This window comes from Lissotriton helveticus, chromosome 11 (assembly GCF_964261635.1).
Source record: "Lissotriton helveticus chromosome 11, aLisHel1.1, whole genome shotgun sequence".
Lineage (NCBI taxonomy): Eukaryota > Metazoa > Chordata > Amphibia > Caudata > Salamandridae > Lissotriton > Lissotriton helveticus.
In genome coordinates this window covers 831328907-831352102 of record NC_136072.1, presented here as the reverse complement: position 1 = coordinate 831352102, position 23196 = coordinate 831328907, and the positions used below count along the sequence as shown (strand labels likewise).

The 23196-nt window shown below is 48.6% G+C and overlaps 1 protein-coding gene across 1 annotated transcript in view; it reads right to left on the bottom strand.

Moving 5' to 3' along the window:
• The window catches only part of SNRNP200 (small nuclear ribonucleoprotein U5 subunit 200), a 490380-nt gene that overhangs the window by 62966 nt on the left and 404218 nt on the right, over positions 1 to 23196 (bottom strand). Inside the window, exons 36-37 of the mRNA XM_078667002.1 lie at positions 20255 to 20363; positions 19502 to 19691 (exon numbers count right to left, since the gene is read on the bottom strand). Coding sequence (XP_078523128.1) covers positions 19502 to 19691; positions 20255 to 20363 — 299 coding nt within the window. The remainder of the gene's footprint in view (positions 1 to 19501; positions 19692 to 20254; positions 20364 to 23196) is intronic.

Below are 23196 nucleotides of genomic sequence, written 5' to 3'. Positions count from 1 at the left end.
GGATTCTCTTTTTGGGGGTACGAAAGTAAAAGCGTCACGAGAAGTGGAGGCTTAGACCACCAAGCTATTGGGCGTCGGGTGAGATGTGAGGAAAGGTGGGTCACCCGGTGGAGGGGATTGTTCTATTCACAGGAATCCTTGTGCTGGGCTTGGATCACGTGTTCATGAGAACATTAGTCAAGGCCTCATTAAATAGCAGCAAGGGTTCCGAGGTGGAGACACAAGGCTGCAGAACTTCCGTCAAAGCATTGGTCTAGACCGCTACAGTTGGAAGCTTCAGGTCCAAGATCTTCGCAGCCCGAAGTACCACCATAGCAAAGGATGGTTCCTCCTCAATAGCCAGGTTAGGAGGGGAAAGCATGCCAGGCTCTGGAGAGGTATCCAAGCCACTGGCATCACTCAGTTCCTCATATCAGTCCAGTTCTTCGTTATGAAGTGGGATTTCTAAGGGGTCCTGCAGGAAAGTGTGAGAAAGTGCCCTCTTTCTTGCATGGTATGCCCCAACGTTTTTGCTCATGTGCTTTGACTGAGTGTGCCCTGGGCTCTTGCCAATCAGGTACCCAGGGCCTGTGTTCCTTCCTTAAAACTGCATTGAAGCCCAAACCCAATTGGAATCTCTGGCCACAGGTAAGCCCCTGGTAAATGGTACCACAGTACCCAGGGCACCGTGACCAGAGAAGGCCCCTAAGGGCTGCAGCACTTCTTGTGCCACCCTTAGAGGCCCTGTACACTGACACACACACACACATTGCCTTTGCAGGCTGCGTGTCTTGCTGCAGAACAAAGTTAAGAGTTGACATGGCACACATCCCTATGTGCCATGCCCACAAACAACTGCCCTCGCATGCATAAGTCACCCCTCTAGCTGGGTGCCCTATGCCAGTGGTGAGGGTACAGGTGCATGAGCCCTGTACCCCTACAGTACCCAGGTCCATTCCTGGGCACTGTAAGTGCAGTGCTGCTATTAAGAGTATATGGTGCTGGTAGCTTGTCATCACGAACTCCACAACACCATAATGGCTGCACTGTAGACTGAGAAGTTTGGTATCAAACTTCTCAGCACATTAAACCCACACTGATGCCAGTGTGGGATTTAATGTAAAATGCACGACAAAGGGCATCTTAGAGTGATGTCCCCTGAAACTCGACCAACTCCCAGTGACCTGACTGAGTGGCTACCAAGGCTGCCACCACCAGACATGTTTCTGGACCCCTGGGTCGAGAGCTTGCCACTCTCGGGGGCCTGAAACAATGCACATCCTGGGAGGAGGTGCCAAGCCTCCTCTCCCAGGATGGGCAGGGTTCACAAAGGAGAAGCTTCAAAGGTCTTGGTGAGCCTCTCAAGACCACTTGCTGTACTCAGCAACTGGTCCCCACTGGTTTTACCACCCACTTTGGGCAGGAGACCCAGCGGGAAAAACAAAGTGAGGAAGAGAGGTGTGCCCACCTCTGCCAACTCTACCCCTAAGGTGGGGGAGGTAAGGTGAAGCACAACCTCGAGTCCCCGTCATCTTGAGGGTGGGGGGACCCAGCCAACCAGGGACAGGCTCCTACCCCCCTGCCACTGGAGAGTGGCAGAATAGGGGGTGTATGCACCCCAGGGAAGGGACCCATTGGTCCCGGAGCGTTACCTACCTGTAACGCCCCTAAATATATTACTTAGGGGCACCCTGAACCTTCCTTCCTCAGATCCAGCAACCACAAGAAAAGAAGAAGGAGGAGAAGCCCTGCAGAGCTAACAAGAGGACGACGCCCACTGACTTGGCCCCAGCCCTACAGACCGGTCTCCCCTCGAACCTGCTCCTGTGAAGCCCCGGCATGTCCAGCGGCCAGCAACCTCAAAAACCCCTGAGGACCTGCCTGCATTCACTTTCCAAGCGGTTTCTCCCATGAACACCGGACGTGTGTAAACTGCAGCTTCTGGTGCCAGCCAGAAACCGCGAATCCAGCACACACTGCACCCGCCGAGCCCGGCCCGTGTTTGAGTGAACAAACACCATGAGGAGGTCCCCCCGGCGATCCTGGCCCGAGATCCGGCGACCCGCGACCTGCCTCAAGCTTCTAGACAACGGCTGCTGCCTCAATCCAGAGGACCGCCCCTACTGCGACCAGAGCGGGTCAGAAAATCCGACGTTCCAAGGCATCCCTGCACCAGACGCCCACGGCCCTGTGCACCCAACCCAGCGGTGCCTAACCAACCCTCTACATCCCTACTTACCCCTCAAACTGTTGGTCGCTCCAGGAAGATCCTCGTCCCCGAGCCTGCAGTGTTTCTTTGTCCCGGAGAATCTCCATTTAAATCAACAGGGCACCCAACCTCAAAAAAGCACCTTGCACCCAGCTGCCCTAGTGCCGCTGAGGGTGCCCCTTTGGTGCTAACTTGGTCCCCAACTTGCCCTGAGCTTAACCCTAGGAGCTTTGCTCCCACAACCCTGTGGCCTGCTTGCCAGCAGCCACCAACCGGAGCCCCCCTATACTCCATAGGATAACATTGGGCCTCAATACTCTACACCCAGCCACCCGAGTCCCGCTGAGGGTGCAACAACAGTGCATCACTGACCCTGGGAGACCCCTGAGTCTAACCACAGGACCCTAACTCCAACGACCCGTTACCTAACTGGAAACCGATAGTTTCTAAGTGTCGACTTTTGAAAACTACAAATATACCTTAAAAATCAGCCGAAAAAGTATCTATAACCTAACTTACCTGCCAAGTGAACTTCCTCCCATAGGATAATATTGGCGATTCTATGTGAAAAAGTTTTCAAGTTGTGGGACCCTAGCCTTTGCTCCCATAGCTGGGATTGATGAGTCTTAGCTGCTGGCGTTGCCTGTACTTAACTTCTGCGGACCCCAGGCCCCTCTTAGATGCCTGCTGCGGTGTTCGGCCCTACGTATGCTAAGACATTGCCCGTGGGTGCGTGTTGCTACACGTTGAGCTGGCTGGAGGTCTGAGCTGCTTCTTTCAGTGCATGATAACGCAAGAGAGCCCGACTGGACGACCAATATAGGCGCCAACGTTCAGCTGCGTGGTCCGGTGCCTAGTGCAGAGGGCTTGAATCCGCCCTGGAGTGGGTGCTCTTGGTGCGAAACTGGTTGCCGCCGCCACTGGACTGAGGAGATACCTGGGTTGCATGCTCGGGGAGCTTGCTGTGCATAACGCCCATCCTGCTGTGCAGACCCCCTGGATAGGGCGGGAACTGACTGCTGTGTGAGCCGCTAGAGACTAGGATGGGCAGAGTCAACAGGGCGCAACCGAAGCACTCATTTGAGCAGAAGAGGTCTATGTCCCGAGACACATCCACTGAATACGCCTCCAGAATGCACAAGCAGCCCACAGAAGAAACGCATCAGGATATCTGTGGCATGCTAGTGGCTACGGAAAAGAGCCTGCAGAGCGGTATCTGAGTCCTTGGCACTAAGATGGATGCATTATCCTACAGAATGGACCGTATGGCCGAGAGACTTGATAAGCATGCTGAGAGGCTATATAAGTCCGAACGGAGGCTGAAGGAGGTGGAGGAAGCTCACCCACCCTTGACTGAGCATAAACAACTTGGCAGGGTGCTGCGGGTTTTGCAGGACAAAACCGAAGGCTTAGAAGCGCATTCTTGGCGCTGCAACCTCAGAATTACGGGACTGCCAGAGACTACTCACACTGGTAATATGGAACAATTCATAGAGAAGCTTTTGAAGACACTGCTGGGCGAGGACTCGTTCTCCGCCATGTTAGTGGTGGAAAGAGCACACCGCTCCTTGGGGCCCCGACCGCCCCCGGGGGCGCCTCCCCGTCCAATCATTGCAAAACTACTCAACTACCGTGATCGGGATGTGGCGCTGAAGCTGGCTAGGAAAAAGCAGCCTTTGGGGTTTGAAGGCTACATGATCTTGCTATTTCCTAACTTAACGATCCGTGTCCAGGAGGCACGCCGACAGTTTGCCCAATGAAAAAACAGCTCCGAGATCTTGGTGTGGTGTACGCCATGCTTTACCCAGCGAAACAGCGAGTCAACAGGCAAGGTCGATTCCACATCTTCACGGACCCGAAGGCCCTGCAGAAGGCGATAAAAGACTGGTCGAGAGAACATCGTCACAGTCCAGAGCGGCAGCTGCTTGACTAGGAAGCGGGAGGACAGTTGGAGGAACAGGACTGAGATATGGCGGGTGCCCCTGAGCGATAAGTATGGTCTACAGTCCGGGATAGAGTTGGGGTGTCAGTCGGAGGGGTTTGGGAGGATGAGCTATGGGTCCTTGTACACTGTTCTTGCTCCTCTAAATAGCTGGGTCCTCTTCCTAGATGCCTTTGTCACCCCACAGTGTTATGGCAGGATCCATGCCGGGAGGGACAAAGCTGAGGGTGAGAAGGGGAGTTTGAGGGCCATACCGTTGCGATGACTTTACATTTGGAGGTCAGATCCCGGGAAGCGGCGTCTGGCCTCACAGACTCTGTTTTAGCATTGCCCTGCATGGTGGACATGCCTATGGAACTGAGGTTGATGTTGCGGTGGGGGGGGGGACACTATATGCTTGGTAGTTGCATAATATGTTTGAGACGGTGCCTTAAGAGTGGCCTCATGCTGGCCTGATAGAGCTCCTTGTCCAATGAGCAACTTCCGCACACGCGAGAAACACACCTAGGAGTGTTCTTTGTTTTTGCCGGAGGGTAAGGTTGGGGGGTTGGAGTTCGATGGGGAAAAATCGCGACCAAGTTGGGGCTGGTCTGCCGTGGGAGGGAGGTTGGGTGGTTTTGAGAAGCATTTGGATGTTACTTCGGATCGATGTTTTTTATCAGCACACGAATGGTGAGAGTGAATACAGCCTACTACACAGATCAAATTGTGGGATCAGACCAAACAAGTGTGATGGTGGTACCTAGCCATGTCAGCGAGACATTGCCAGTTGATGCTCTTTGAGCGCTCACATGGAACGTTAGGGGACCTAATGACTATAGGAAACTCCATAAGGTATTACATTATATACAAAATCATGCTATAAACGTTGCCTTACTGCAGGAGACGCACCTCGCACTCAACAGTCCCATCCTATGCAGCAGAGGCCTACAGGACAAAATACATGCCTCAGGTTTTACCACATATGCTAGAGGGGTGATTACATGGGTCAACCCCAAATCTTCCTATACTCTAGTACCCCTTGACTCTGACAGCAACGGCAGATATGTGATATCTAGATGCCAGGGGAAGGGCATTGATCTTGTAATTGTGAACATCTGCAGCCCCAATTATGACTGCCCCGAATTCTTTGACCCGCTAGTGTCCGCAGCCAACAAATACAGGGATAGCCAGTTCCTTTGGGGAGGGGATCTAAACCTGGTCAGAAACCCGAACGCGGACCGGTCGGGGGGGCCCCGAGAGATGCTCCTCTGCAGCAGCTAGGGCGTTGGAGAGCGCTCTGCTTCGTCTAGACTTGTGCGACGTTTGGCGAACGAGATTCCGCATACGGGGGGGGATACACACATTATTCTGCTTATTATAACCTACATACTAGGATAGAATATTGGTTGGCATCCACGCCCCCTTATGATAACGTTAGGGAGTGAAGGGTCCTCCCATGTACTCTGCCTGATCACTCCCCCCTGTTGATAGTGATAGCTACCCCTAAGAAGAGTATACCGCTGTTCCTTGGAGATTCCCTCCTTATTCGTGCCTTCAAGGCTGAACTGGTGGAGGCGATTGAGACGTTCTTGATCACTAACGTGGGATCTGTAGATAGTTTTCAAGTGATCTGGGAGACCTTTAAGGTTTACATTCGTGGTATAGCTATGTCCAAGCACTCGGGGATCCTCCGTGAAATTCGCCAACGTCTGGCTGATTTGGAAAGGAAATTGGGAGTATTAGAACAGCAGCAGTTGGTACACGCTGATGACGCAGTGTCCTGGGAAATCAAGACACTTTGAGAGGAATATCAGGATGCAGCGGATGCCGAACTTAAACATTTAGGTAAATACGCAGCGGCACGGGCATACGGGGGGGGGAACGGCCGGGTGCGATTCTGGCTCAGTTGCTCAGGAGGCGTCGCAGTAAAACTCAAGTCTCAGAACTCATATCTTCAGAAGGTGAGGTGCTAACTGAGGAGGCAGATATAGCGAAAGGTTTTAAAAGTTATTATGAAGAATTATACACTACCCGCTGTTCCGGGGCGGATGATGAAATGACTATGCTACTTACCAGTATGCATCTGTTCTTGGCATGTAGGGCTGCTAACATTCATATCTTATGCATAGATCGCCGCCTAGTGTTGGGTCCGGATGATTGCAGATTGTTGTCCTGGAAGAGTCTTCGAGGTATCACGAGATAGGTGGCTCCTCCCCTGGACTACAGTGCGCATGGGCATCGACTCCATCCCCAGATTGTTTTTAGCCATTGTGGCAGAGATGGAGTGAAATAGTGTAAAGGATGTCCATGCTAATGATGAATATAGAGAGAGTATCTGCAGCCGCTACGGGCACCGGGGAGGAGGGCGGGCGATATGAATGTTAGCAGCCCTACATGCCAAGAACAGATGCATAGTGGTAAGTAGCATATTCAGTTCGAGGCATGTGGGCTGCTAAATTCATATCTTATGCATAGAATACATAGCAGTCCCTCCATTAACGGCGGTTGCCCGTGCCAGCTGCAGAAGCTTGAAAAAGTGTCTTGAGAACAGCCTGTCCTACAGCTGCTTGCTGTTTTGAATGCACATCTACACAGTAATGTTTGGTAAATGTGTGTGGTGTAGACCATGTGGCTGCTCTACAAATGTCTTCTAAGGGAATGTTCCCCAGGAAAGCCATGGAGGCCCCCAATTTGCGTGTGGAGTGCGCCCTTGGGGGTATTGTTAAAGTACGTTTAGCCTTTTGATAACAGATTTGAATGCACGTAACAATCCATCTGGCTATTCCTGCTTTGGAAATGGGGTTGCCTTTGTGCTGTGCTGAGAAGGCAACAAAAAGTTGTTGTGTTTTTCTAAAGTGTTGTGTTCTGTCAATGTAGTACATTAGCGCCCTCCTAACGTCTAATGTATGAAGCATTCTTTCTGCTACCGTTTGTGGGTTTTGGAAGAATGCAGGCAGGTCAATAGTTTGGTTGATATGAAACTGTGACACCACTTTAGGAAGGAATTTGGGGTTAGTGCGTAGCACTACCCTGTTGGAATGTATTTGTATGAATGGCTCTTGGATTGTGAGCGCCTGCAGCTCGCTTACACGTCTGAGCGATGTGATAGCAATGAGAAAAGCCACTTTCCATGTGAGAAACTGGATCTCGCAGGAGTGCAGTGGCTCAAAAGGTGGGCCCATCAGCCTAGTGAGGACCACATTGAGGTTCCACACTGGAGCTGGTGGCAATCTGGGAGGAATGACTCGCTTCAGTCCTTCTAGGAAGGCCTTAATGGCAGGCACCCTGAAAACAGAGAGGTGTTGCCTATTCTGGAGATAAGCCGCTATGGCGGATAAATGTATCCGAATGGAAGCGTACGCTAGATTGCATTTGTAAAGATGTAACAAATAGCAGATGATGTTAGGAATGGATGCATCTAGCGGGTTGATATTGTTGTCTGTACAGTACATGACAAACCGCTTCCATTTAGCTGCATAGCAAGCTCGGGTAGTGGGCTTACGGGCCTCCCGGATGATGTCCATGCATTCCGGAGGCAGGTTGAGGTAGCCAAATTCTAAGACTTCAGGAGCCAGATCGCCAGATTGAGCTGTCGCGGATCTGGATGCTGAATGTCGCCATGGTTCTGCGTCAAGAGCCGGGATGTGAGATGTAGCCTTTGATGCGGTACCACGGAAAGTTCTAGAAACGTGGTGTACCATGGTTGGCGTGCCCATGTTGGAGCAACCAGGATGAGAGTCATCGAGTGTTGCTTTAGCTTTCTTGCCACCAGCGGAATGAGAGGCGCTGGGGGAAAAGCGTACGCAAATTTGCCTGACCAGTTCATCCATATCGCATTCCCTTGCGATTCCGGGTGAGGGAACCTGGCGGCAAAGCTTTGGCATTTTGCGTTTTCCCTTGTGGCAAACAGGTCTATCTCTGGATGACCCCACTGCTGGAAGTACGGGTGGAGTACTGATGGATGTATCTCCCACTCGTGCATCTGGTGGCTGTACCTGCTGAGCAGATCCGCCATCTGATTGTCTTTGCCCGGGAGGTGTTCTGCCATGAGGAAGATGTTCCTCTGAATGGCCCACTTCCACATGCTCTGAGCCAGATGAGACAGTTGTGGAGAGTGCGTACCTCCCTGCTTTTGGATGTAGTACATGGCGGTCATGTTGTCCGTCCGGATCAACACGACTTTGTTGCACAAATGTACTTTGAAGGATTTCAGCGCCATGAAGATTGCCATCAATTCCAGGTAGTTGATGTGCAACTTCTGCTGCTGGGTGGACCACAGTCCCTGCACAGTGTAGTGGAGCACATGGGCGCCCCACCCTTGGAGAGATGCGTCCGTTGTTAGGATTATCTGTGGCACTGGCTCTTGGAACGGTCGGCCCTTGCAAAGGTTGTGTGGATTCCACCAATGCAGAGAGTTGTATGCCCGACCGGTCACCAACACTAGGTCTGTTAGCTATCCCCGAGCCTGTGTCCACTGATTTGCCAAGCATTCTTGGAGCGGGCGCATGTGCAACCTCGCGTGCGGGACTATGAAGATGCAGGAGGCCATCATGCCTATCAACTGCATGAACACTCTCGCTGGCAGGGAGTGTTGCGGTCTGAACTTCTGGCACAGCGACTGAATGCTGTCGATTCTGACTGGGTTGGGCTGAGCCATAGCAGTCAGGGTGTTTATTGTCGCGCCCAGATACTGCCGCACATGGGCTGGTTGAAGGTGCGACTTCGGGTAATTTAGCGAGAACCCCAGGCTGTGAAGGAGTTGAATAGTGTGGGACATGTCCGCGGCGCACTGTTGTTCCGACTTTGCTTGAACAAGCCAGTCGTCTAGGTACGGGTAGACATGTATGTTCTGTCTCCTGAGGTGCGCCGCCACTGTCGCCAGACACTTTGTAAACACTCTGGGGGCAGTAGTCACCCCGAAGGGTAGGACTTTGAACTGATAGTGCCTGTTTAGAATGGTAAACCTGAGGTATTTTCTGTGGGATGGGTGGAGTGGGATGTGGAAATAAGCATCCTTGAGGTCCAAGGTTGCTAGGAAGTCCCCTTGATTGAGCAGGGGAAGGATTTGTTGCAGTGTCAGCATGTGAAAGTGTTCTGACAGTATGTACATGTTGAGGGGGCGTAGATCCAGAATAGGTCTGAGGGATCCGTCCTTCTTTGGGATGAGGAAGTACAGGGAATAGACCCCTGTGCCTTCCTCTTCCACTGGCACGAGCTCGATTGCGCCTTTTTGCAGCATCACTAGTACTTCCTGCTGCAATAAGTGCAAGTGCTCTGCCGACATAGGACGGTGTCTTGGGGGAATGTTGGGAGGAGTGGAGGTTAACTCCAAACAGTAACCGTACTGGATAAGTTTTCTCACCCACCTGTCTGTGGTGATGGACGTCCAGACTGGCAGGAACTGCTAGAGTCTCCCCCCGACCGGTGTTGTATGGTCGGGGGGCAGCGACAGAGAGTCACCGTTTGTTGGTGGCAGAGGAACGGGAGTTGTTGTTCCCTCTGCCTCTGCCCTTGGCACTGTTACCTCTGTAACTCCCTCTACCCTGCTTTGGGTACGAGGATTGTGCACCACCTTTCGCGTATTGTGTTTGTTGACCCAATTGTCCTCTGGTAACACCACGTGCTCCTGAGCGACGAAAAGTGTTTCCCCTGAATTGTTGTGACTGAAGCGCCCCCATGGACTTAGCAGTCTCGTTGTCCTTTTTAATTTTTTCAAGGGTGGTGTCTACATCTGGACCAAACAGTGTGTCAGGGTTGACGGGCTGGTTGAGGATTGTAGTTTGGATGTCAGGCTTAAATCCAGATATGCGAAGCCAAGCTTGTCGCCTCAACATGACGCTAGTGTTAATCCCCCTAGCCGCTGTATCTGCCACATCAAGTGCACACTTTATTGCAGCGTTGGAGATAAGCTTTCCCTCTTGTATGAGCATTTCGGCTGCTTCCTTAAACTCATCAGGTAGGTGTTGAAGGAGCTGTTCTAGGGTGTCGTAATGCGCCCTATCGTAGCGTGCCAATAGTGCCTGTGTGTTTGCAATGCGCCATACATTGGCAGCCTGCGCCGCCACCCTCTTGCCCGATGCCTCAAGCCCTTTCGACTCCTTGTCTGGGGGAGGAGCTTCACCCGTCGTTTGGGAGTTTGCCCTCTTGCGGGCATTGGCGACCACCAACGAGTCTAGAGGCAACTGTCCTCTAATATATGCAGAATCTCCAGGTGCTGGCCTGTATTTTTTCTCGATACGTGGGTTCACCACCCTCGCCCTGGTAGGTTCCTTAAAGATCTCTGGGGCATGTTTAAGGCCACCTTTAAGCATAGGAAGTATTTTAACTGTTCTCTCTGAGACGGAGAAAGTGTCAAATAAAAAGTCTTCCTCTACCGGGTCAGCATGCATGTCCACATCATGATTTGCTGCTGCCCGTTCGAGTAAAGCATTAAATGCAGCAGAATCCTCTGTTGGAGATGTACGTGTCCCAAAGCCTTGTGGATCTTGTACCACCTGATGTCCACTTTGGTCCCCAGTGTCGCCATATGAGTCCTGCTGAACATCAGGGTCATTGCCAACTGGGAAATTGTATTGGTCCTGTTGGTCATCATCATCCCCTCCTGATTGGTTGGGGGAAGGTGATGGACTCCTTCTTGGTGGTGGCAGAATAGGCTCCACAAGTGAAGGAATGTCCTGTGCTGGCCTCTTCTTCTTCAGTGGAATAACATATGATTCCAGTGGTTGGGAAGTGATTTTCCTCTTATAAAGGGTCAATTTCCCTGTTTGGGCATCGATGCAATGCTCAGATTGCTCCTCTGAGGCGTGATATGGATCCGAGAGGCTCTTTGGCGTGGACGGATCCGACGGTTTTGGCACCGACGTGGTTGCAAAAGCCTTTGGGGCCACCTTCGGTGGCAGAGTGTAAATAAGCTTGCTTGAGGACTTCTGAGGTGTGTCCACCGATTTCGGAGCCGATGGCGTGGAAGCCGTGGACGACAAAGTCTTTTCCCTTATACGTGTAAGGGAGTCAGTAACCTGCTTCGTGAAGGAGGTAGAGGGTTTAGTAACCGACGGCCGATCTTCCGTGGCGTCGGAGTTGCTTGGTGTCGACGGTATTTGCGTCGACGAATCTTCGGCTGCAATGTGTCGGGCTCCGTTGAAGGCTTTGGCGCCGACGCAGCAGATCCCGCATCCTTGTGCCGATGCGTTGAGCCAGCGGCCTTTGGGTCGTGGCTTTTAGTCGACTTTGGATCGGCCGTGCGTTTACTGGACGGCGCCGTAGCAGCGTCCGAAGGCGTCTCAAGAGGTTTAGGTGTCCGCGCCGGAGCAACCGTGGTTGACGCCTGATGGACGGCCTTCTTGGAGGAGGGTTCCTTGTGCACCTTCTGCGGCGCTGTCGACTCAACAGCCTTCTTCGACTTTTGTGGGCCGGAGGGCGACGGAGTCGATGAAGGAGCAGGCTTTGATAGTTTTTGTAGGACGTCGGCCATTTTAGATTTTGTAGAGTCCGTAGGTTTCGGTTTAGTTTTCGACTGGACGTCGGCCATCTTGTGCGCCGTAGGATCCGAAGGTTTCGGTTTCGATACGGGCAATGGCGGCTCCGCTTGAGTGTCCGTGGCCGGGCCAGAAGGCGGGGCCGGGGATAGCGGTGCAGGGTCGTGGGTAAGGCCGAGGGGCGATCCCGTGACCTGAGCCTCAATAACGTAGACCTCGGGGCATAGCTCTTCCTCTGAGCTATATTCCACGGCCCCATAAACTTCTTCGTCGTCCCCTACCTCCTCGACGTATTCAAGGTCTGGGGCCTGTCCTTCGATGTATTCCTCTGGATCGGCCTGGACCTCCGTCGACAGTGGCGAAATCTGGAGATGATGGCTATCGCCTTCCTCCTCGGGGTCGTCGAATATGTTGTCGGGTGCCGGTGTCGCTCGCTGGGCCTCAAGGCGCACCGCACGCCGAAGCTTGAGCGTCTTCTTGGACCTGAACTTGGAGCAGGCCATGCAGTTTTCTTCGTTGTGATCCGGCGACAGGCATTTATTGCAGACCGGATGCACATCGATATGTGGATATTTGGATCCACAGACGGGGCAGAACTTGAACGGGCTCCGCTCCATGTTAAGTTCGTCGGGTCTTGCTGCGACGAGAGGGCCTCGATGTCCGAGGAGTTACTTGACTCCGTAGATTTCCGGCTGAGAGAGGCGGACGACACTCGAGACCGTACGCAAACAATACCGACGCAGGTAACGAAGGCCTTTTGGCCTTAAGATGAAAGTTTATCGGTTCCGACACGGAGACGTCGAAACCACATCCGAACCCAATGGCGGAAAAAAACAATCTGGGGATGGAGTCGATGCCCATGCGCACTGTAGTCCAGGGGAGGAGCCACCTATCTCGTGATACCTCGAAGACTCTTCCAGGACAACAATCTGCAATCATCCGGACCCAACACTAGGCGGCGATCTATGCATAAGATATGAATTTAGCAGCCCACATGCCTCGAACTCTTGGATTATCTTTCCCATTAAACTTCACTTCCTCACAAATACACACCGTGAGTTTCTGATGAGACCCGTGGAAAAAGACTAGATAGTACTAGCCCTGGCGGGCATGAAGGCTGGCAGCGCCCCAGGAGCACACTGCCTCACGGTGGCCTTTTACAGAGCGTTTTTTAATATTTTATTGCCGCACCTGTCTGTGCTCTTTGATGACACGATGAGAGAGGCCGTCAAAGTTGCTATACCTAAACTGGGTAAGCTGCCTGAGGAGTGCGGATCATATCGCCCGCTTTCCTTATTAAACGTTGACACTAAAATCTTTGATAAAATCCTCGCTAACCGGATAGTTCCCCTAGCACAGATTCTCGTAACCCCTGAACAAGCTGAATTCCTCTCGAACAGGAACCTCACCTATAATTTGCGTACAGTCTTTGGGGCCTTACAGCATATCCGGCAGGACATTAAGGCGGTCGCTGTCTTCCTTGACATGGAGAAGGCCTTCGATTCCGTCGAGTAACCCCTCATGCGCCAAGTCTTAACTGAGAAGGGTCTGGGAGCAGTTTTCCTCCAGCTGACTGGGGTGCTGTACGATCATCCCTCCACCAGAGTCAGGGTTGGCAATCTGGTGACGGACCCCTACATCATCACTCGCGGGACAAGGCAGGGATGCCAGCTGTCCCCCATATTATACGCATTAGTGGCTGAGCCACTGGCCTGTGCATTACGTGAATATCACAATCACGAGGGTATTAGACTGTCGAAGTATGAACTAATTGTGTCAACCTACGCAGATGACATTACTATACGTTCATGATCCGGAAAACAACCTCTCTTCTGTCTTGCGCAAGGTGGTGCACTTTGGCGCCCTCTCGAGGCTGCAGGTTAATTGGTCCAAATCTATCGCTGTTCCATTCACGCCTGCGACGACGCCACTTGTATCAGGCTGCCTCTTTCCCGTTTAGGCAGAATCTCGATCATGAAAATGGTGGCGCTACCGTGGTTTTTGTTCCTTTTCACGAATATCCCCATTGTTTTACCCAACTCCTTTTTAGTCGGCTCACGACGTTAATGATAAAATTAGCCTGGGCGGGCAAACATGCTAGAGTTAAGTGGCAGACACTTACCTTGCCATACCACATGGGGGGACTGGGTGCTCCGGACTTAAACTTATATTACAGAGCCGCACAGTGTGCGCATGCATATCACTGGATACACGGTCCTCCGGACGCTCCCCACCTCCTTATTGAGATGATGGTTGCGGACCCACTTCTACTCCCGGCCTTGATATTTGAAGATTCAGACCGTAGGACAGGCATACTTGATTCCATCAAAGCTAAGCAACACGCCTGGCATTTTCTACTACAGCTCCAAGCTGGAGCTCTGTTATACTCCCCAGCCATGCCACTCGACTGGGCAGTTGACTGCCCCCATGCAGAGACAGAGGGGTGATACAAGCATTTTACTCTCTGTACATTCAGACAGCGGGCGATCTCTTCCACAACGGCGTGGTTCAAAAATGGGAGGAGTTGGAACAGCAAGAGCCCCTCATACCCTGCTACAACAATTTCAATTCCATGGGACGAGGCATGCCCTACGTGACATAATGGGGGAGGACCTCTTGGAGCCTCCTGAGGTCTCAGAATTGACCTAAGCTATTAAAGCTAAATCACTTTGCAAGATAGTTTCCAATATTTATAAGATTGCCATGTCCCACAGGGCTAATCAGTACTCCAAGGTTGGACTGGCAACGTGATTTACAGCAACCGATCAACGACGCTATGTGGGCATATTGTTGCACCAGTACATGTCGTATCTCGTTAAATGGCAGGCATAGGCTTATCCACTTTAAAAATTTAAATAGGGCGTATTATACACCGGAGAGAGACTACACAGATACAGGTTGAGGGAAACTTCTGCCTGCGACAGATATCCCGAACAAACGGCCGATTTTTTGCATTTAGCTTGGTCATGTCCAAGGGTACACAAATTTTGGGAATTGGTTTTTAGTGAGCTGGCGAAAATAACTGAGCTAGAGCTACTCCTTGGCACTGGCCCTGCTGGGTTATTCCAAGAAGATCCCTCGAGGGTGCGCAGACTGATAGACATGGGACTTCTCCTAGCAAAATGTAGAGTAGCGATTAACTGGCTTTGCAGCCCCACCTCTACCATGGCACAGTGATCACACGACATGCTTTTTTGCAGCACGCATACAAAAAACTTCAGTGATCTACTCCCCCCCCCCCCAGGAGTAGTCCCAAAAACTTTTGGGGACTTTATACAACATATATTTCTGCCAGAGGGACAGATAAGCCTGAGACTGATTGCGACTTGCCGACCCACGTCCTCACTACACTTGCTGACTGATCCCACTTGTGACATTATTAGGTAGACACAATGACTGCTGAGTCGAGGTCATAACTGCACATATGTTTCTAATGGTTCGCTCTGGAGACGCTGAAAGCGATATTACAACAGTCGCCAGTATGGAATACTGTACTTGCTTACACTGACATGCTGATTTGTAATTGATCCGTTTGTATTATGCCTACTTGTATGCAATTCTACACCATGTGCTCACTTGGCAGCATCCGGATGTTGCCTCTTGCTTCTTGTATGTTTTGTAAAAGTTTAATAAATAAAATATTTTTTTTTAAAAGAAGAAAGTATCAGCCTTTGAAATGCAATAATATTCCTTAAAAATCGTACCTTTAACCAAAGGGCACCTGTTTTCAGGAAATGTCCCAGGGCTGAATCTAGGATCCAGTCCGGTGTTAGCAAAAGTAATCTGAAAAGTAATTAACTGCATTTTACTTAACCCCTCCCATGCTCATGACGAGCTCAGCTTGTAATGAAGTACACTGCTCGTGTGCTCATGACGAGCTGACCTTGTCATGAACAATGGGAATTCAATGAATTCAGCACCAGGGGGGAATACCTCTAGCACTCAAGGTGTTAAAAAGCCCATGAAGAACCAGACATGAAAGGTCACCCCTGCATCCGCAGCGCCTGTGATCGGAAGTGCCCGACTGACGGTGTCCAGCAACTCTTCAACTTCACCCTTCGGTGGTTGGTTCCTTTCATCCAGTCTTCTGGCTTCAGACTGCAGTCCTTTTCCGTGACCGACATCCTCCATTGAATTGCATTGGGCTCCTAAGCATCCTGCACCTGGCCACCCCAGCGCCACTGGTGTTGTGGACTTGGTGCTGACCTGGAGAACCCCTTTGCCCTGATCCCTGCCCTAGGAGCTTGACTCCTGAGACCGAATGGCATGCCTCTACCATGGCACAGTGATCACACGACATGCAAGGTGTTCCCTAGCCCCACTGGCTAACATTGGCACCCTGCACCCGGCCCGGATTAGTGCCGCTGGTCATTCCCCTGGAGTGCCAACCTGAACCCTGGGGAAATGTGGTCCCCACCCCATTCCCCCCAAACTCCAATTTCAAACCAGATTTACTCACCTATTACTAATTTTTCCCATAGGACTGAATGCTGGGTTTTCTCTATAAATCCTTCCAAGTGATGAACTGTGTTGTACTGCACAAAAAGTAACCTATTGCTTGTACAAGAGCTAACCTGCTTACAAATGTCCTGTGTTGAGTAAACTGTTAGGAATATGTTTCATATCAAACTAGAACTGTAATTGAAAAGTAATTACAAGCATTTTCGAACAGTTTAAAATAGTTTTCTCTATTGGAAAAGTAATCTGAATGTTCCTACAAATCCAGTATTCACTGTATTGCTAACAGTAACATTGTATGAGAAGTATCATGTCCCTGCTTCAGTGTATGCCTTTGTTCTAGAAATAAAATAACAATATAACTTTTTATACAAACAATTGGTCTGGATTCAGTCTTTGAGTGTGTGACATCATTTCTTGTCAGAGTGTGTACAACAAATGCATAACACTACTCTCCTGATAAGCCTAACTACTCAACCACACCACTACAAAAGAGAGACAGGTATTTCCTACTTTAGCCTCTGCTATACCTTTGGGGATCCACTGGACTCTGTACTAGCTGTACCTTGCTTAGGTATAGTATACACAGAGCAAGCTTCCTAAAGGTCCTGCATCCCCTCCTAATCTTCCTCCAATCCTGGCCCCTCCGAATAAGGCTGAGGACGCAACTGAGCCAGAGGGCTCTACCAGGGCCAGCCTCGGCGGAAGGCCGTCTGGCTCTGTGTCGGGGATGAGAATGGGGCGGACACGGTCGGTGGGTGCAGTCGGGAGTCTCGCCGCCGGACACCGCGCATGGGAAGGTTAAGGAAGCACAGCCGGCACCAGTCCGGATCCATAAGTAACCATGGGCATTGTGGCTGGCGCGAAACCCAATGGAACTCCTTCTACTGAGCTCAAAGGCATGTCAGCAGGGTCAGGCAACTCAAATATGGCGCACATGGCATCATAGAACTCCTTCAGTTGAGCTAGGGTGGCTTCCGGTCCATAAAAGAAAGGGAAACGCGGAGCCGATCCAGGCATACGCTCCACAAAACGAGGCCTCGATACCGAGACTACTCCGTTGTGTTGGGTGAGGGACCGACTGACTTCTTGTGTGTTTTGTGGTGCTTCTTGTGGTCCCCTTCGAGGACTTCCAATGGGAGGATGAAGACTTGGGAGTCCCTGAAGCGGTGCTCGGACCTTCCTCTCGACTGGGACCAGGAATGAGACCTCCACATAGATCTGAGGTGCCTAACGCTAGGCTGCAGTTACCTTTAGGGATGGCTCCCTCACAGCTTTGGGGGCCATGGCCCCGGCAGTCAGAGCATGACTTTAGGTAGTTGTCACACTCCATGCACCAAAGAGACACGAGGTGGAGATCCATGATCGACATAGCAGTTACAGGTGCTGCACGGTTTGAATCAGAGGTCTTTTTGGACATAATGGAGCCTACATACCAATAAAAAAAGGTGGGCAAAGAAAAATGGAAAATAGTCTGTCTAAAAATGACAGGGGTAGCTCTCTTCAATGGATCTGCGCTGTCTAGTGCAGAAAGAAAAGAACTGACTTCAGCGCGCCGAGGTGAAGCCTATATAGACGACATGGATGTCACAATGACACAGATGACATTAAGTGGAATCGACCGTCCGCCACCTACTGGCGTGCAGGGGTACTGCTCAAGAAAAATCTTCTGGATCCAGTCTGACGCATGACAAGTTCAAAGGTAAGGAATCTGCCACTAGATGTCTATCAGATGTGTAACATGCACACAGAGCATTAAATAGTGGCTAGAATATACTTCTGGTGTGTTGCTTGAACCACTTCTGGGAGACGCTGCCTATGTCCTAAGACCTACAGATCATGCCATCCATCAGCTGGGAGAGGGGAAGTGGTCAACCCAAGCCCTCGTCAGAGTCTTGAATTGTTAAAAGCAGAGAGTAACATGAAGCTCTTGATCCGCTCATAAAAACAAATTGTTCAAAGACAGCAGCACATCCCAAAGTAATGAGGCTGCAACCTCCACAAAGACTGCCCCACCCACTGCAACTCTGGTCCCAACCATGATAAGGCATTCAAAAGTAAAAAAACAAATGATAGTGGAGGGTCTAAGGGAACATTTAAAGACCGAGCGTGGATATATTCCCCATCAACGATACACAGAACACAAAAAGAATCCACAGGTCTGACAACCCTAGAAAAACTAGAACTTAGTCACAATGTTCTCATAGTAAGAGGGCAAACAAGGAGAAGAGGCAATATGTTTTGCAAAAAGACGACAAATGGAAATCCTAAAAGGAGGACGGATTCCCATCACTCACCGAGGTAACATGCTTCATCATCTGGGATCTCCTCCTGGTTACCCATTCATGTAACCAAGGGCTGCAACCTTCTGTCTACTAGAAGGGAGCTCACTGATGTTTTAAATGTATTCTATGGAATGGAGCTCTATAGGATCTCTCAGAGGTGAACAAAGGGGTTTCTGAGTGATGGGTGCAGTGCATACAAATAGGGGGTTGAAAGTGCAATTAAAATTGGATGTCACAAGAATTTTATTTTTAGGAGTATCTTGTGATATCCAAACTAAAAACAATGCAACAGCAGTTTTAACAAAATAACTGCAACAATATCAGGGCTACATGTTTCAGCCAACTGGAGTGTAGATAATCCAAGGCCTTCCTCAGTACCACTAAATAATCTATTGCTGCTGCGTAGTGAAAAAACAGAAAATGTCAACAAAAACAAGGTAGGAACCAATACAACCAAGAAACCTGTATTTCAGGCATGGTCCTCTGTAAATCACCAGATGCTGATGGCACCTGTGATTCACGAATATTGGACCTCACCTCACCTGGCGACAGCTCAGGAATAGAGGCCCGCTCTTTCCGTCTGTACCCCAGGCTGCTTCTGAGCTCAGTACGGTAAGCACATCCAGTCTATCATACCTGAGCCCCAGCCCCTCCTGTAGCAGATCCCACACTCTAGTAGGCAAAAAGTCAAAGACTTAGCCTGGACTTGTTCGCTGCATTTCGAAGACACCTTTCAAAAGACAACCCACTTGCAAACTATTAACAAAAACACATAGGAGGGGAAGTTATGACAGATAAAAATGGCCAACCCCCCTACCCTTCACTCACTAACCCACAAACAGCTAAGATATATTTAAACAAGGTTGTCCCCTGGCCACGTGCTTATGATAAATGGAGGAGAATGAAATCTAACTCTCCTCCATGCCTCCATTCCTCTCTTTTAAGCAGGTGACTTCTCTAAACACAATGCACTCTCAACTAGCAAACTAGGTGAGAGACATTGTTAACACTCATGAATCTCAAACACCCACGAAGAGAGAAAAAAAAGGGAAATCTCCAAGTGGGAGTATACACAAGTTTTGTGGGCTGATTGATGTGATAGACAATGCACCCGGGTGACAATATGTATGGTTTAAAGGTACACTGAGTAACACTGGCATCGGGTTCTCACCCTGCAAGTTGTAGTAGTTTGGGTTCTGCGTCATACGCCGATACAGGAAAGTCCAGGTAAGATAGTCCACCGCATCCTGCTTATTCTCAATGGTTTTGGTTACAATCTCAGCATTAAAATGATCATGCATTGTGTGATCAAGATGTGATTCCACAGGAAGAGGTTCATAGAGGAACTTTTTGAAGAAATCCTGTAGGATAAGAAGGGAGAAATTAAAGTCAAATTAATACAGAATAAGCATGTTGTGCATGAGGCTTTCAAGCAGTCTCAGAACTCATGGACCTCATTCAATAAGAGTAGGCTGTGTACAAAGACATAAGATCTCTCATAGTGTTCATACACTCCCTACAATATTGGCAGGTGCTGCAGACAGCATTCAATGCAACTTTGGGGCCCAGCCAAACTCAACTATAAAAGCAAGCGGTGTAGTGGACCTCTGCACTAACCCAAACATTTGATGAAAAGATGACTGCACAGAGCTACCTGCAATGAATATCACAGCGTGTTACTTGTAGTAGATAAATCTTGAATTTACAGCAGTTTATAAAAGGATAATGATTCCAATAGTTCCACTTGTTTCATATTCAGGCCTCCAATAACTGCAGTGTATTACTAATTCAAATTGTTCTAATCCTGCTAACTTCCACACCTGACGGAGGTGATATGAGGGAGAGTGGGGTGGAGATAAAGGTGAGGGGATATGAAATACCCTGGATTGCTCTTGCTGGCCCATCTTCTGAGTCTCAATCTCACCTTTTTGGAGCCCTGGCACATGATGACACATCGCCCCTCGTCATCCTCAAGAGGTCGGTTAGCATGCCCCACCATCTGCAGCACATCATAGATTGGATAATCCACATATCTGGAGTGAGAAAAATAAAGTAAGGAGATTGGAGAAAGGTTGACCTAGGCAGGGTAAGAGAGGTTAAATTGAAACAAAATCAAAGAAAAAAAATCCAACTTCTTTCTTGTTTAGATAGAAACCATACAAAATGTATTAAATGGCACTTTTTAGATTGAACCCTAATGGGGAATGGCCAACGTTCATTGGCACCAATTGAAATTACCAGCCAAGATTCTGCTTGCTCCCGTGGGCAGTAATTAAATAGGGCATTGCCGGGTTTCAAATAGGAATTAAAAACAAAATATCTACACTGCAAGGAAAACTCAGTAAGCTATGATAGGGTTTCAACATGTGACAATGGAACCAATCCAGTCAAACCACAATCTCTAACAACTAGTGTAAGCTTAAGGAAGGAGTTTAACAGTAGCCATCCAGCTTTCTGAAAGCGTCTAAACCGTTCAGCAGTATATTGTATCTTTCCCAAACACACACACTGTCTTTATTAACAGATTTTAGATTTTTTTTGTTCTGTTTACGTTGGTGTTTTCTTCTAAACTACTGTTGCATAGAGATATTTATTTTAGTATCAGGGCTGTGGTCAAATCTTTTCTGGCAGGGATCAGTTTGGCACCTATGCTCACCATTACAGATGCAGGACAAAGAATGCTCTGACTCATGTACACAAACCATAGTTGTGATTGTAGCAGCATAAAGAAAATACCATCATGGGATGATGCAAGTATAATCGTATTTAAAAAAAAATTATAAGCCTTCGCATCTTCCTGGGTCTTACCGACCTATTTCACTTATTAATGTTGATGCGAAACTATATTCTAAAATCCTTGCGAATCGGCTGATTCAAGTTGTCCCGGCATTAGTTTCTGAGCAACAACACGGTTTCCTTCCAGGCCGTGGTACGATTAATCATATACATCGTGTTATTGCAGCTTTGGATTATGCTGCTGTAACTTGTATGAACGTGGGTTTGGTGTTTTTAGACGCCGAAAAAGCGTCCGATCGCGTTGCATGGGCAATTTTGGGGAAAATGGGATTTGGACCTCGATTTATATATGCTATACAGGTTATGTATAGACGTCCCAGGGCTAAGATCTGCTTATCAGGCCAGGAATCAGCAGCTGTTAATATTACTCGGGGCACACGGCAGGGGTGTCCATCCTCGCCGCTGTTGTTTGCCATGTACATCGAACCACTTTTACAGATGCTGGTGCTATCTCAACACATACAATCTATGGTGTTACCCGGGGGCACTATACGTGTATTAGCTTATGCTGATGACGTTGCCGTCATAACATCTGATCCAGAATCAGCAATACGCGAAATTGAAAATGTAACTAGTGAATTTGGTAAGGTGTCGGGGTATAAGCTTAATATTCAGAAAACACAGGTTATTTGCTCAACAGGACTTTGCCCTAATGACTGTCGGGTCACTTCGGAGGCTAAATACCTTGGCATTAAAATTAGGCTATCGCTTCAAGAGCTAGTTATGGTGAATTGGACAGATATATTACAATCTGTTAAAAATCAGCTGGAGAAACTTGAATGCTTACATCTGTCGCTGTTTGGGAGACGCAATGTTTTAAAAATGTCTATTTTGCCTAAAGTGTTGTACTATTTTCGGTCGGTACCTTTGGAGATACCTGTACTACAACAGAGGAAACTACAATCTATAGCTGATAGATTTTTATGGGGTTGGAAATCTGCGCGCAGGGCTTCCAAATTTATGACACTTCCAATTCTACGTGGTGGATGGGGGGGTTCTGAATTTTGCACTATACTATTTGGCTTGTCTTATGCAGAATATTAAATATTTTGTGATTGGGGGGACTCCACCTATATTTAAAAGCCCTGATATTTTTTCTCTCTTACTTGGCCCTCAATCACGACAAATGCTGCTTCGCTTTTTAGAACCTAGTTATTACAAAAGAACTAGATTCAAATTAGTATTGTCTGCCTTCAAAGGATGGCGCTCAATTCGGAAGCTTATTTCTCTAAGACGCATACATTTTTATACTCCATGTAACTCTACAGAATTGTTTCCTCCAATATTCTGGGATCGTACGATGCATACATGGGGGGAAAAAGGTATGGGATGTCTTGGCTCTATGGTTAAAGATGGTACAATTGCTTCATTTCAGGAGCTAAAAGATATATATATTGTTTTCCAGCACGATTTTTTTAAGTATTTACAATTACGCGACTTTATTCTTAAACATCCAAATATTCTACCGCTATGTCCAAATGACTTTATTGAAATACTTAAAAAGCCATCACGTATAGGGACTTTATATAATTATTTGTGGAATATACAGCAGGATGACATGGGGTCACAGGAGTCTAAATGGTGTATTAGATTGGGTACTTCTGTAGTACCCTTTCAAGACTCAATCTATATGGCTGCCAAAATTATTTTGTCAGCCAATTTATACTCACAGCATTATAAAACTTTATTTAATCTTTATCATACACCTCTTAAAATGTTGAAATGGGGTAATGCTTATAATGGGAAATGTTATAGGTGTCAATCTGATCAGGCGGATATTGTGCATATTTTTTCTGATTGTTTAGTGTTAAAACCTTTTTTTACATCTATTGAAAAATTCTTGTCACATGTTACAAACTGTGAAGTGGTTATTTCCAGAGAGTTGATTATCTTTGGTTTATCTAATGGCACCGATCTCTTTTTAGGTTATCATGAAAATAGATATCTTTTATTTATGGCTATGGCCGTAGCTCGCTTATGTATTTCTTCAATGTGGTTGAAACCAGAAGCACCTGTATATGAAATGTGGCAAGCAAAGTTTTATAATGTTTTTTTATTTAGAATATAATC